This window comes from Doryrhamphus excisus, linkage group LG15, assembly GCF_037039965.1.
Source record: "Doryrhamphus excisus strain RoL-2023G ecotype Guam linkage group LG15, RoL_Dexc_Guam_v1.1, whole genome shotgun sequence".
NCBI lineage: Eukaryota > Metazoa > Chordata > Actinopteri > Syngnathiformes > Syngnathidae > Doryrhamphus > Doryrhamphus excisus.
Window position 1 is genome coordinate 16,457,501 of NC_136371.1, and position 15,410 is coordinate 16,472,910.

The window sequence follows — 15,410 nt, forward strand, 5'->3', positions numbered from 1 at the left end:
CATAATCAGTTCCCAGTTCCACATGTCCAAAAGGAGTAGGAAGAAGCAAAGCTTATTAAATCCTACCCCTCCATCTGGTACTTTTACAATCAGTAACTGTTACATTTGTTCACTTCCTGCTTTCCCAATATAATTTAAGTATTTTTTACTGCATTGTATTATTTTTAATTTTTAATTTTTAATTTTTAATTTTTAATTTTTAATTTTTAATTTTTAATTTTTAATTTTTAATTTTTAATTTTTAATTTTTAATTTTTAATTTTTAATTTTTAATTTTTAATTTTTAATTTTTAATTTTTAATTTTTAATTTTTAATTTTTAATTTTTAATTAATTGACATTTTTAATTAATTTTAGTATTTTCCAGACTATAAGTCACACTTTTTTTCATAGGTTGGCTGTTCCTGTAACTTATACTCCGGAGCGACTTATGTATGTTTTTTTCCACCTAATTATGCAGACTTATGTATGTTTTTTTCTACCTAATTATACATTTTTGGACTTGTGCGACTTGTGCGACTTATACTCCGGAGCGACTTATGTATGTTTTTTTCTTCCTAATTATACATTTTTGGCCTTGTGCGACTTATATTCCGGAGCGACTTATGTATGTTTTTTTCTACCTAATTGTGCATTTTTGGCCTTGTGCGACTTATACTCCGGAGTGACTTATGTATGTTTTTTTTCTACCTAATTATGCATTTTTGGCCTTGCGCGACTTACACTCCGGAGCGACTTATGTATGTTTTTTTTCTACCTAATTATGCATTTTTGGCGACTTGTACTCCGGAGTGACTTATGTATGTTTTTTTTTACTTAATTATACATTTTCGGCCTTGCGCAACTTATACTCTGGAGCGACTTATGTATGTTTTTTTCTACCTAATTATGCATTTTTGGCCTTGTGCGACTTATACTCCGGAGCGACTTATGTATGTTTTTTTCTACCTAATTATACATTTTTGGCCTTGCGCGACTTATGTATGTTTTTTTCTACCTAATTATGCATTTTTGGCCTTGCGCAACTTATACCCCGGAGCGACTTATGTATGTTTTTTTCTACCAAAATTATGCATCTTTGGCCTTGTGCGACTTATACTCTGGAGTGACTTATGTATGTTTTTTTCTACCTAATTATGCATTTTTGGCCTTGCGCAACTTATACTCCGGAGCGACTTATGTATGTTTTTTTCTACCTAATTATGCATTTTTGGCCTTGCGCGACTCATACTCTGGAGTGACTTATGTATGTTTTTTTCTACCTAATTATGCATTTTTGGCCTTGTGCGACTTATAGTCCAGAAAATATGATAATAACAGCCATATCCTTTACTGTATATGCTAAATCATAAGGTCTTACAGTGTAGTCTATGAGAGGATGTCAGAGAAGGAGAGATAGTAGGACAAGAGTACACACACACACACACACACACACACACACACACACACACTCTGCCTCCGAGCCGCATCGAGAGCAGCCAGCAAACTCAGACCGAACACTTGGATCTTGGCAGCTGCTCCTGCTTTGTGTCGTTCCGCTTCGGGAGGAGACGAGCACTGGATGTACCACGCTCATCCTTGGACGTCTTCAACACGCCTCCTATGAGGGGACCCAGACCGGACACGGACGAGAAGGTATGACTCCTGATCTGGGAAATGTTCTTGAACGATTCACTAGAGTTTTGTTTCCCTTCTGGCATAATAACTTTTATGTATTTGTCATAAAATTGTTATTATATTTACTTACGTGGGTTACCTTCCAGGACAACCAGCAAACGGACAAAAAGTAATTGATACGTGATTGACAGACAGCTCACTCGTAGATGCTCTTCTCTTTTTCTGCGGTGCATTCAAGGACCGCCAAACAAAGTGCCAAATCAGGAAGAAACATTATCGGTGAAGCATAAACTTGTTTTTGTGGTACACATATGCTGTACATTTAACCCGTATTATCACATGTTTATATATTTAAGTTATTACTGACTTATGGTGACTGCACGGTGGACTAGTGGTTAGTGCGCCGGCCACACAGCTATAAGACCCAAGTTCAATTCCACCCTCGGTCATCTCTGTGCTAGACTCCAAATTGTCCACTTACTGACTTATGGTGGCTGTACGGTGGTTGAGTGGTTAGCGCACAGGCCACACAGCTATAAGACCCAAGTTCAATTCCACCCTCGGTCATCTCTGTGCTAGACTCCAAATTGTCCACTTACTGACTTATGGTGGCTGCACGGTGGATGAGTGGTTAGCGCACAGGCCACACAGCTAGGAGACCCAAGTTCGATTCCACCCTTAGTCATCTTTGTATGGAGTCTGCATGTTCTCCCCGTGCATGCGTGGGTTTTTTTCCGGGGACTCCGGTTTCCTTCCACATTCCAAAAACATGCTAGACTCCAAATTGTCCATTTATTGACTTATGGTGACTGCACGGTGGTTGAGTGGTTAGCGCACAGGCCACACAGCTATAAGACCCAAGTTCAATTCCACCCTCGGTCATCTCTGTGCTAGACTCCAAATTGTCCACTTACTGACTTATGGTGGCTGCACGGTGGATGAGTGGTTAGCGCACAGGCCACACAGCTAGGAGACCCAAGTTCGATTCCACCCTTAGTCATCTTTGTATGGAGTTTGCATGTTCTCCCCGTGCATGCGTGGGTTTTTTTCCGGGTACTCCGGTTTCCTCCCACATTCCAAAAACATGCTAGGCTAATTAGCAACTCCATAGGTATGAATGTGAGTGTGAATGGTTGTTTGTCTATATGTGCCCTGTGATTGGCTGGCCACCAGTCCAGGGTGTAGTCCGCCACTCGCCTGAAGACAGCTGGGATAGGCTCCAGCACCCTCTGCGACCCTTGTGAGGATAAGCGCTAGAAAATGAATGAATGAATGCTAGTGGACGAGTGGTTACCACACAGGCCTCACAGCTAGGTGACCCGAGTTCGATTCCACCTTGGCCATTTCTGTGTGGAGTTTGCATGTTTTCCCCGTGGGTTTTCTCCGGGTACTCCGGTTTCCTCCCACATTCCAAAAACATGCTAGGTTAATTAGCGACTCCAAATTGTCCATAGGTATGAATGTGAGTGTGAATGGTTGTTTGTCTATATGTGCCCTGTGATTGGCTGGCCACCAGTCCAGGGTGTACCCCACCTCTCGCTCCAGCACCCTCACAAAGCCGTAGAAAATGAATGAATGGTTTAAAAAGGGGCTGCGCGGTGTTCAAGTGGGTTGCACACAGGTCTCACAGCTAGGAGACCTAAGTTCGATTCCAGCTTCGGCCATCTCTGTGTGGAGTTTTATTGTATATAATTTATAAAAATTCAGCGGTAGCTCGAAGGTGGAACAGGTGGTCCAGAAACTGATCTTATCTTCTGTAGTTGGTGTTGACATCTAAACGGCGTCTTTGTGTCTTCCTGCTGATGGATGATGTTCCATTTGACCTTCAGACTCCGTGTATTCATGTCATTGTTAATCATATCAATTCTATACATACTAACCAGTCTGGTGGTCTTCGGTGAAGGACACCCGACCCCCTTTGGACTGCGAAATGGCTTTCAAGTTTAGTGACATCATTTTGATCTTCGTTTCTTTTCCAGTCAGCGTTCCATGACAAGGATGGACCAGGACAACTCCACTCTGACGTGTCCCCACTTGGGGATGGAATCTTTTAGAGATACGGGGTTCAGGTTTCGGGGTCATTGATGAAGAGGATAAAAGTCCCGGACTAATGGGAGCTTCTCCGAAGTCAAGCATTAGATCTTCGTACTGTACTTTGTTGTTCTTCTTAGGAACTTTATGGTTGATATCAACCGTAATGGGCGTCGCACACGCGTGCCCGAAAAGCTGCCATTGCGCCGACCGGAATGGCGCGGTGGTGCAGTGTACCTCACGTAACCTGGAGGAGATTCCTTCAAATTTACCCAAAGACACAGCGGTGCTCCTGCTTTCATACAACCGCATCCGACACGTCCCAAAAGAGGCCTTCACTGACCTCCACCGTCTCAGGGAGCTCGATTTATCCCACAACGTCATCGAAAACTTGGAAGCGGGAGCATTCCAAGGAATTTCTGATCGTTTAAGGACTTTGGATCTTTCAAATAATCACCTCAGTAGTTTACCCAAGGAAACGTTCTCCAAGCTCCACGCCCGAGTTCGCTTGTCCAACAACCCCTGGCACTGCGAGTGCTCCTTACAGGAGGTCCTAAGGGACCTGAGACTCGACCCCGAGACGGTCAATGACGTGATCTGCTTCACGTCCGTTCAGGAGGAGTACATCGGGCAGCCGGTGATCCAGGTCCTGGATTCGGGTATCAACTTTTGTAACTTTCACCAGAAGACAACGGACGTAGCGATGTTTGTAGCGATGTTCTGCTGGTTCTCCATGGTGACCGCTTACATCATCTACTACATCCGGCACAACCAGGAGGACGCCAGGAGGCACATGGAGTACCTCAAGTCCCTGCCCAGCAGCTCCCGTATCAGCAAGGACTACGATACGGCTAGCAGTGTCTTCTAGAAGATGCGGAATTGAACATCCATGAGAGGGCATTCATGCATAAAGATGAAGAGCAAGCGAGGAACACATTTGTGGCTTCCAAGTCCTGCTCTGAGATATCATTTTGCACAATGTGTCATAAGTTGCGGTAAAAAAGCAAAAACAATAATTAATTGGAAGGAAAAATGTTGACGTTCTGTCAATTCCCTTCAAACGGAACCACAGAGGTCAGACTTTGTTTTGTATCAAGTCAAGCTAATAAAACAGAAAGGAGATAAATTCCACTTTCTGAATTGATGTCTGGCTGCATGGTGCAGGAGTGGTTAGCATGCAAGGCTCACAGCTCAGAAACCAGGGTTCAATTCCACCATCTCTGTATTTTGAGTTTGTGACTCCAAATTGTCCATAGGTATGAATGTGAGTGTGAATGGTTGTTTGTCTATATGTGCCCTGTGATTGGCTGGCCACCAGTCCACCCCCCGCGACCCTGGTGAGGAAAAGCGGGAGAAAATGAATAATTAATTGGAAGGAAAAATGTTGACGTTCTGTCAATTCCCTTCAAACGGAACCACAGAGGTCAGACTTTGTTTGTATCAAGTCAAGCTAACAAAACAGAAAGGAGATAAATTCTGAATTAATGTCTGGCTGCATGGTGTACGAGTGGTTAGTGTGCAGGGCTCACTGCTCGGAAAACAGGGTTCAATTCCACCATCTCTGTATTTTGAGTTTGTGACTCCAAATTGTCCATAGGTATGAATGTGAGTGTGAATGGTTGTTTGTCTATATGTGCCCTGTGATTGGCTGGCCACCAGGGTACAGGGTGTACCCCGCCTCTCACCCCAAGACAGCTGGGATAGGCTCCAGCAACCCCCGCGACCCTCGTGAGGAAAAGCGGTAGAAAATTAATAATTAATTGGAAGGAAAAATGTTGATGTTCTGTCTATTCCCTTCCAACGGAACCACAGAGGTCAGACAAATTCCACTTAGCACGCAGGGCTCACAGCTCGGAAACCTGGGTTCAATTCCACCATCTCTGTGTGGAGTTTGCGACATGCTCGACTCCAAATTGTCCACTTACTGACTTATGGTGGCTGCACGGCGGTTGAGTGGTTAGGCCACACAGCTAGGAGTCCCGAGTTCGATTCCCCTCTCAGAGTTTGCATGTTCTCCCGGGTTTTCTGCGGGTACTCCGGTTTCCTCCCACATTCCAAAAACATGCTAGGTTAATTAGCGACTCCAAATTGTCCATAGGTATGAATGTGAGTGTGAATGGTTGTTTGTCTATATGTGCCCTGTGATTGGCTGGCCATCAGTCCAGGGTGTACCCCGCCTCTCGCCCCAAGACAGCTGGGATAGGCTCCAGCACCCCCGCAACCCTCGTGAGGAAAAAGCGGTAGAAAATGAATGAATTGATGTCTGGCTGCACGGTGGTCGAGTGGTTAGCGTGCAGACCTCACAGGGTTCGATTCCACCCTCGGTCATCTCTGTGTGGAGTTTACATGTTCTCCCCGTGCAAGACTCCAAATTGTCCACTTACTGACTTATGGCGGCTGCACAGCGGTCGAGTGGTTAGCGTGCAGGCCACACAGCCATGAGACCCGAGTTCGATTCCTCTCTTGGTCATCGCTGTATGTTCTTTGTGGGTTTTCTCCGGGTACTCCGGTTTCCTCCCACATTCCAAAAACATGCTAGGTTAATTAGCGACTCCAAATTGTCCATAGGTATGAATGTGAGTGTGAATGGTTGTTTGTCTATATGTGCCCTGTGATTGGCTGGCCACCAGTCCAGGGTGGACCCCGCCTCTCGCCTGAAGACAGCTGGGATAGGCTCCAGCACCCCCGCAACCCTCGTGAGGAAAAGCGGTAGAAAATGAATGAATTGATGTCTGGCTGCACGGTGGTCGAGTGGTTAGCGTGCAGACCTCACAGGGTTCGATTCCACCCTCGGTCATCTCTGTGTGGAGTTTACATGTTCTCCCCGTGCAAGACTCCAAATTGTCCACTTACTGACTTATGGCGGCTGCACAGCGGTCGAGTGGTTAGCGTGCAGGCCACACAGCCATGAGACCCGAGTTCGATTCCTCTCTTGGTCATCGCTGTATGTTCTTTGTGGGTTTTCTCCGGGTACTCCGGTTTCCTCCCACATTCCAAAAACATGCTAGGTTAATTAGCGACTCCAAATTGTCCATAGGTATGAATGTGAGTGTGAATGGTTGTTTGTCTATATGTGCCCTGTGATTGGCTGGCCACCAGTCCATGTATTTCCTGGAGAATCCAATTGTATTGTTACAGAAAAAAAATCCAAAGTCTAAATATTACAAGAATTCCGAGCACATATTCACATACATGACGGATGTTAATGTACACAAATCAAATACTACTACTAAGTACTACTAAGTACTACTAAGTACTACAGAGTGAGAGTGAGGTCATTGTGTTTGTACAAAGTGAGAACACTCAATCCAGCGTGAATAATTTAAGACTCAATTCCGCAGTGGCCTCTGAAGTAGCCTTTACTGTACTCTACTGTACTTTACTGTACTTTACTGTACTCTACTGTCCGGTGTCCTCAACGCACAATCAGCGTCTGCGGGGGAGGTCATTTATCAAAACGCTGATGCAGCGTTTCCGTTGGCAACACGCAGCTTCCGTACAGTAGATAGACAGTATTAGCGTGCAGGGGGACGTTCAAAACAGCCGCATCCTGTCCGAGTTTGAATCCTCGGGCTGCTGTAAAATGCGATTAATCTCGTCTTCCTGCCACTCTTGGCAGATAAAAATATGAAAAAAAAAATGAAAAAAAATATGGCAGCTTTTCTTGGCTTCAGCTAGCGAGTCCTTTGTGTAAATATAATATTTAGGGCAGTTGGATATTTTGTATATGAACATGTCGTCTTAGTATCAGTCCCATTTTGATGTATTTTTAAAATCCTATTAATGTGATTTTATTCATATCATATTTAGACTTTGACACCAACTTCCAAAAATTTAACTTTATTACATTATTTAGTTTTTTTATATAATGCAGATTTTTTTCATAATATTTTGACTTTATTGTTGTAAAATAACAGGGTTTTTTCCCAAAAAATATTTAATTTTTCTTCTCATAATTCTTCCTGCAATATTTTTATTTTATTATAAAATATACAATATATATTATATATATAATATATTTTATTTATTACATTATTACTTTTTCCATTGTGACTTTTTTCCTCTTAATATTTTGACTTTATTTTCTATTTTGTATTTTTTTTCTTCGCACAGTTATGACTTTATAAATTTATTATTTTGTATTTACTGTATATTTTTATGCATATTTGAATATTTAATATGTGCCCTGTAATTGGTGAATGAATAAATGAATATTTTGACTTTATTGTTGTAAAAATAAAATATTTTTTATTCATATTTGAACAATATTGGCCTCATATTGGTATGATGTTGTTCTTGTAAAATTGTGAATTTTTTCCCCTTAATATTTTGACTTTATTGTTGTAAAATAAAAAAAATCCCCCCCAAATATTTCAATTTTCTTCTCATAATTATGAATTTCTTCCTGTAATATTTTCATTTTATTGCTGTGACATTATTACTTGTTTCACAACTTATTTTTCCATTGTGACTTTTTTCCTCTTAATATTTTTACTTTATTTTCTATTTTGTATTTTTTTTTTCACACAATTATGACTTTATAAAATTATTATTTTGTATTTACTGTATTTTTTATTCATATTTGAACATATTGGCCTCATATTGATATGACATTATTCTAGTAAAATTGTGAATTTCTTACTCTTAATATTTTGACTTTATTGTTGTAAAATAACAGGTTTTCCCCCCAAATATTTCAAATTTCTTCTCATAATTATGACTTTCTTCCTGTAATATTTTTATTTTATTGCTGTGACATTATTACTTTTTTCACTTGTTTCCATTGTGACTTTTTTCTTCATAATATTTTGACTTTATTTTCTATTTTGTATTTTATTTTGCACAATTATGACTTCATGAATTTATTATTTTGTATTTACTGTATTTTTTCATTCATATTTGAACACAATTGGCCTCTTATTGGTATGACATTATTCTTGTAAAATTGTGATTTTCTTATTCTTAATATTTTGACTTTATTGTTGTAAAATAAAAATATTTCCCCCCCAAATATTTCAATTTTCTTCTCATAATTATGAATTTCTTCCTGTAATATTTTCATTTTATTGCTGTGACATTATTACTTGTTTCACAACTTATTTTTCCATTGTGACTTTTTTCCTCTTAATATTTTTACTTTATTTTCTATTTTGTATTTTTTTTCTTCACACAATTATGACTTTATAAAATTATTATTTTGTATTTACTGTATTTTTTATTCATATTTGAACAATATTGGCCTCATATTGGTATGACATTATTCTTGTAAAATTGTGAATTTCTTACTTTTAATATGTGCCCTATAATTGGTGAATGAATTAATGAATATTTTGACTTTATTAAAATAAAATAAAATAAAATATTTTTTATTCATATTTGAACAATATTGGTCTCATATTGGTATGAGGTATTTATAAATAATATATTTTTGGAATCTTTTTGTTTTTAAATAATATGTATTTTTCATTAATGTTTCAACTCTATGCTATTAAAATCTGATTACTTTTTTCTCATAGTACTACATTAGTCTCATAAAATGACAACTTTCTTCTTCTTAGAATACAGCTTTTTTATTTTAATATTTTGAAAATTGTTTTTTATGTCTAAAATATTAATTTCACTCATTACAACATTTCAACACTAAAATCACATTTTTCTCATAATACTCTTCAATATTTTGACTTTATTCTCATAAAATTACTGCAGATTTTTACTTTTTTTGCTGTTATATTTGTATTGTTTTATTTTTTGGTTAAATAATATATTTTTGGATTTTTTTTGTTTTTAAATAATATGTATTTTTCATTAATGTTTCAACTCTATGCTACTAAAATCCTCTTTTCTCATAGCACTACATTAGTCTCATAAAATGACAACTTTCTTCTTAATATCGCTTTTTTCTTGTAATATTTTGAAAATGATTGCAACATTTTTTTAATGTCTAAAATATTAATTTCACTCATTACAACATTTTTAAAATTTTTATTTTTCATTAATATTTCTTATATATTGCTTATTATATTTTTAATTAATATTTTCATTTCTAATGAATTCGAGTCACACTATTTTCACATATTACTACATTATTCTCCTATAATTGTTTTTTTTTTCTTTCAATATTTTGACTTAATTCTCATAAAACTGCATTTTGTTCTAGTTTTTGTTCAATGATATTTTCAGAATGTGCCCCCTGGTTTGCCGAGAGGAACAAGGTGTGGTTTAAGAGTAAAGGACAGCGTGGCCTTAATGTCCTTCCTGTCAACACAAACGTAATCCCTCCAATTAGATGGAAGCCTGACTCATGTATGACATACTAGATGTTTCTCCATTGGTATTCTTCGGCTAACAAGACCTTGTGGGCTCCTCAAAGGCAAAAGCACAGAAAGCACAAGCTTGACAAATGTGTCTGCCTGCAAAAATAATAATAATAATAATAAATAAATACAATGACGCCAACATGAAGATGAGACGTTCAGGTTCTTTTGTCTTTCCGGGACAGTGCTGCTGCGGGGAATTCATTATATAAGTATACTTCATATACATAAGTATACTCTGATGTATACTATTCTTAAAACACCACTTTTTTCTTTCAATATTTTGACTTTATTCTCATAAAATTACTACAGATTTTTACATTTTTGCTGCTGTTTTTTGTTAAATTATATTTTTATTTTTTATATATTTATTTATATTTTTAAATCTTTTTGTTTTTTGTAAATAATATGTATTTTTTATTAATGTTTCAACTCTACGCTACTAAAATCCGATTACTTTTTTCTCATAGTACTACATTAGTCTCATAAAATGACAACTTTCTTCTTCTTAGAATACTATTTTTTTTATTTTAGACAATAAAAAAAATTTTATGTCTAAAATATTAATTTCACTCATACTATGTAATACTATGTTAGTATGAGTTTATTCTTTCAATATTTTGACTTTATTCTCATAAAATTGCTACAGATTTTTACATTTTTGCTGCTGTTTTTTGTAGTTTTTTTGTTAAATTATATTTTTATTTTTGGTTAAAATAATATATTTTTGGAATTTTTTTGTTTTTAAATAGTATGTATTTTTCATTAATGTCACCTTTAACTCATTATTCATTATATAAGTGTACTTCATATACATAAGTATACTCTGATGTATACTATTCTTAAAACACCACTTTTTTCTTTCAATATTTTGACTTTATTCTCATAAAATTACTACAGATTTTTTTGTAGTTTTTTGTTAAATTATATTTTTATTTTTTGGTTAAAATAATATATTTTTGGAATTTTTTTGTTTTTAAATAATATGTATTTTTCATTAATGTCACCTTTAACTCATTATTCAAGTATACTTCATATACATAAGTATACTCTGATGTATACTACTCTTAGAACACCACTTTTTTCTTTCAATATTTTGACTTTATTCACATAAAATTACTGCAGATTTTTTTACATTTTTGCTGCTGTTTTTTGTTAAATTATATTTTTATTTTTTGCTTAAAATAATATATTTTTGGAATCTTTTTGTTTTTGTAAATAATATGTATTTTTCATTAATGTTTCAACTCTACGCTACTAAAATCCGATTACTTTTTTCTCATAGTACTACATTAGTCTCATAAAATGACAACTTTCTTCTTCTTAGAATACCACTTTTTTCTTTTAATATTTTGATTTTTTTTTAATGTCTAAAATATTAATTTCACTCATTACAACATTTCAACTCTATGCTACTAAAATCACATTTTTCTCATAATACTATGTTAGTCTCATAAAACTGCAAATTTTTTGTTCTTAGAATACCACTTTTTTCTTTCAATATTTTGACTTTATTCTCATAAAATTACTACAGATTTTTGCTGCTGTTTTTTTGTAGTTTTTTGTTAAATTATATTTTTATTTTTTGGTTAAAATAATATATTTTTGGAATTTTTTTTGTTTTTAAATAATATGTATTTTTCATTAATGTAGCCTTTAACTCGGCTTCATTATATAAGTATACTTCAAATACATAAGTATACTCTGATGTATACTATTCTTAAAACACCACTTTTTTCTTTCAATATTTTGACTTTATTCTCATAAAATGACTACAGATTTTTACGTTTTTGCTGCTGTTTTTTTGTAGTTTTTTTGTTAAATTATATATTAGAATACCACTTTTTTCTTTTAATATTTTGAAAAAAAAAATTTAATGTCTAAAATAATGTCTAAAATATTTAAAATATTAATTTCACTCATTACAACATTTCAACTCTATGCTACTAAAATCACATTTTTCTCATAATACTATGTTAGTCTCATAAAACTGCTCATTTTTTGTTCTTGGAATACCACTTTTTTCTTTCAATATTTTGACTTTATTCTCATAAAATTACTACAGATTTTTTTTTGTAGTTTTTTGTTAAATTATATTTTTATTTTTTGGTTAAAATAATATATTTTTGGAATTTTTTTGTTTTTAAATAATATGTATTTTTCATTAATGTCACCTTTAACTCATTGTATAAGTATACTTCATATACATAAGTATACTCTGATGTATACTATTGTGTTGTGTACAAGATAGTTTTACATGAAAAGTGTTTATTTACATGAATATACAGATATTATATGCTTCCTACTCGCTGAGGTTCTCCATTGTATAAAAAGATCCAGCAGGGTCCTGCTCATGAATCCTGACTGGAGATGCAGTTGTTGTGTTGTTCCCAGTCCAGTCTAGTCCAGTCCAGTCCAAGGAGCTGGACTGTGCTGGTGACCTTCCAGACCTGATCTATGAGGACCTGATGCTCCGTATCATGCCTCTCGCTCTTACCTCATACAACTCTACGGAGGTTTTCTTGTACCTGCAGGGATGTGGACAGAAATATGGACAGAAATATTTCAGTATTGAACAAAATAAAAATAAAAATAAAAATAAAAATAAAAATAAAAATAAAAATAAAAATAAAAATAAAAATAAAAATAAAAATAAAAATAAAAATAAAAATAAAAATAAAAATAAAAATAAAAATAAAAATATTATAGGAAAGCAGGAAGTGAACAAATATTTCAGTATTGAACAAAGCAAAATTTGTTCTCGATCAGAAATCACTCCACACTCTTTATTGCTCTCTGGTTCTACCATATCTTACTTATTGTGTGGAAATATGGGATAATAACTATAAAAGAAATCTTCACTCATTACATGTACTAAAAAAAGGCCAGTAAGGATAACAAGAAGAACAACATTGGATGACATAGAAAATGTCATCCAATACTTCTCTACAAGAGAGGAGAAATATGATCTCAGGGAAGAAGTACATTTGAAACACTTCTATGCTAGGACTACGTTAGCGTTAGCATAGCATTTTAGTAAAATAAAATAATAAATAAATTATAACAATAACAATAGTAATAACAAGTGAAAATTAAAAATTAAAAATTAAAAATTAAAAATTAAAAATTAAAAATTAAAAATTAAAAATTAAAAATTAAAAATTAAAAATTAAAAATTAAAAATTAAAAATTAAAAATTAAAAATTAAAAATTTTATATTATTATATTGAGAAAGCAGGAAGTGAACAAATGTAACAGTTACTGTTTGAAACACCTTCCTGATCCCCACCTGTGGCAGACACACCTGTTGGACCTGGAGCTGAACCCTCAGTTATGTACCCAGTTCATAAAAGTTCATAAAAGTTCATAAAAGTTCATAAAAGTTCATAAAAGTTCATAAAAGTTCATAAAAGTTCATAAAAGTTCATAAAATAAAATAAAGAAAAAAAACTTAAATTATATCAGGATAAAATAAAACAAAATAAAGAAAAAAAACTTAAATTATATTAGGATAAAATAAAATAAAATAAAATAAAATAAAATAAAATACATCAATTATATTAGGAAAGCAGGAAGTGAACAAATGTAAGAGTTAGTGATTGTAAAAGTACCAGATGGAGGGGTAGGATTTAATAAGCTTTGCTTCTTCCTACTCCTTTTGGACATGTGGAACTGTGAACTGATTATGTGATGCATTCAAGTGTAATCTGATGCATGTTCAAATGAAAATTAAGCCAGCGTTTTGACTCACAATCTGAGCAGCAAAGACGACAGAACCACAGAAACGGACGAGGCGGCCATTGCGGCGGAGCCCATCCAGGGTTGCAGCACCAGGCCAGCAGGCATGAACACGCCTAGAAAGTGGACACCAGAAGGTTCAGGGGGGCTTCCAGGACTCCAGGACCATTTGGGGTTTGAACTTCATGTCGCAGCATATAATGTAAGCGCTCACCTGCAGCGATGGGAATTCCGACAAGGTTGTAGATGAGAGCGAAGACAAAGTTGATGCGTATCCTCCGTACCGTCCTCTTGGACAGCTCAACGCTGGCGACGACGTCCAGAAGGTCGTTCTGCAGAACAAACAGTCAAGTCGTGCACGTAATGGCAATCGTTAATACGAGGCTCCGCCCACTCTGATGAGAACGATATCCGCCGCTTCGATGGCCACGTCGGTGCCTGTGCCGATGGCGATGCCGACGTCGGCACGGGCGAGAGCAGGCGAGTCGTTGACGCCGTCCCCCACCATGGCCACACGCAGGCCTTGTTCCTGGAGCTCCTGGACCTTGGCCACCTTGTGGGAGGGCAGAACCTCTGAAAACACCTTCCTGATCCCCACCTGTGGCAGACACACACCTGGACCTGTTGGACCCGGAGCTGAACCCTCAGTTATGTACCCAGTTCATAAAAGTTCATAAAAGTTCATAAAAGTTCATAAAAGTTCATAAAATAAAAAATATATAAATAAATAAAATAAAATAAAAAATGAAAAAAAGAAAAAAAACTTCAATTATATTAGGAAAGCAGGAAGTGAACAAATGTAACAGTTACTGATTGCTACTGATTGATAAAATAAAATAAAATACAATAAAATAAAAGTTCATAAAAGTTAATGAAATAAAAGTTCATAAAATAAAATAAAATAAAATGAAACAAAATGACGTAAAATAAAACAAAATATAAATATATATAATATATTATATATAGACCTTATATAATATATAAATATGAATATAAATAAAAATAAAATAAAATAAAATAAAGGAAAAAAACTTCAATTATATTAGGAAAGCAGGAAGTGAACAAATGTAGCTGTTATTGACTGCTACCGATTGATAAAATAAAATAAAAAAAACAATAAAATAAAATAAAATAAAATAAAATAAAATAAAATAAAATAAAATAAAATAAAATAAAATAAAATAAAGGAAAAAACTTCAATTATATTAGGAAAGCAGGAAGTGAACAAATGTAGCTGTTACTGACTGCTACTGATTGATAAAATAAAATAAAATAAAACACAATAAAATAAAAGTTCATAAAATAAAATAAACTTTATATTAGGAAAGCAGGAAGTGAACAAATGTAAGTTATTGATTGCTACTGATTGATAAAATAAAATAAAATACAATAAAATAAAATAAAAGTTCATAAAATAAAATAAACTTTATATTAGGAAAGCAGGAAGTGAACAAATGTAAGTTATTGATTGCTACTGATTGATAAAATAAAATAAAATACAATAAAATAAAATAAAAGTTCATAAAATAAAATAAAATGAAAAAAGGAAAAAAACTTCAATTATATTAGGAAAGCAGGAAGTGAACAAATGTAACAGGTATTGATTACTGATTGATAAAATAAAATAAAATAAAATAAAATAAAATAAAATAAAATAAAATAAAATAAAATAAAATAAAATAAAATAAAATAAAATAAAATAAAATAAAAT

General features: G+C 34.5%; 1 protein-coding gene and 1 pseudogene across 3 annotated transcripts in view; one reads left to right on the forward strand and one right to left on the reverse strand.

Moving 5' to 3' along the window:
- The window catches only part of atp7b (ATPase copper transporting beta), a 205,825-nt gene that overhangs the window by 177,068 nt on the left and 13,347 nt on the right, over positions 1 to 15,410 (reverse strand). Inside the window, exons 16-19 of one of the 2 annotated variants that reach the window (XM_078796706.1) lie at positions 14,094 to 14,297; positions 13,914 to 14,031; positions 13,713 to 13,815; positions 11,181 to 12,489 (exon numbers count right to left, since the gene is read on the reverse strand). The exons of the other annotated variant lie outside the window; for it this stretch is intronic. Coding sequence (XP_078652832.1) covers positions 12,417 to 12,489; positions 13,713 to 13,815; positions 13,914 to 14,031; positions 14,094 to 14,297 — 498 coding nt within the window. The 3' untranslated portion in view covers positions 11,181 to 12,416. Of the gene's footprint in view, positions 1 to 11,180; positions 12,490 to 13,712; positions 13,816 to 13,913; positions 14,032 to 14,093; positions 14,298 to 15,410 lie in introns of those variants that run through there. 2 annotated transcript variants of the gene reach the window in all.
- Positions 1,499 to 4,738, forward strand: LOC131104565 (leucine-rich repeat-containing protein 3 pseudogene; annotated as a pseudogene). Its single transcript, XR_013629846.1, has 2 exons — positions 1,499 to 1,634; positions 3,596 to 4,738. The product of XR_013629846.1 is annotated as a leucine-rich repeat-containing protein 3 pseudogene (transcript).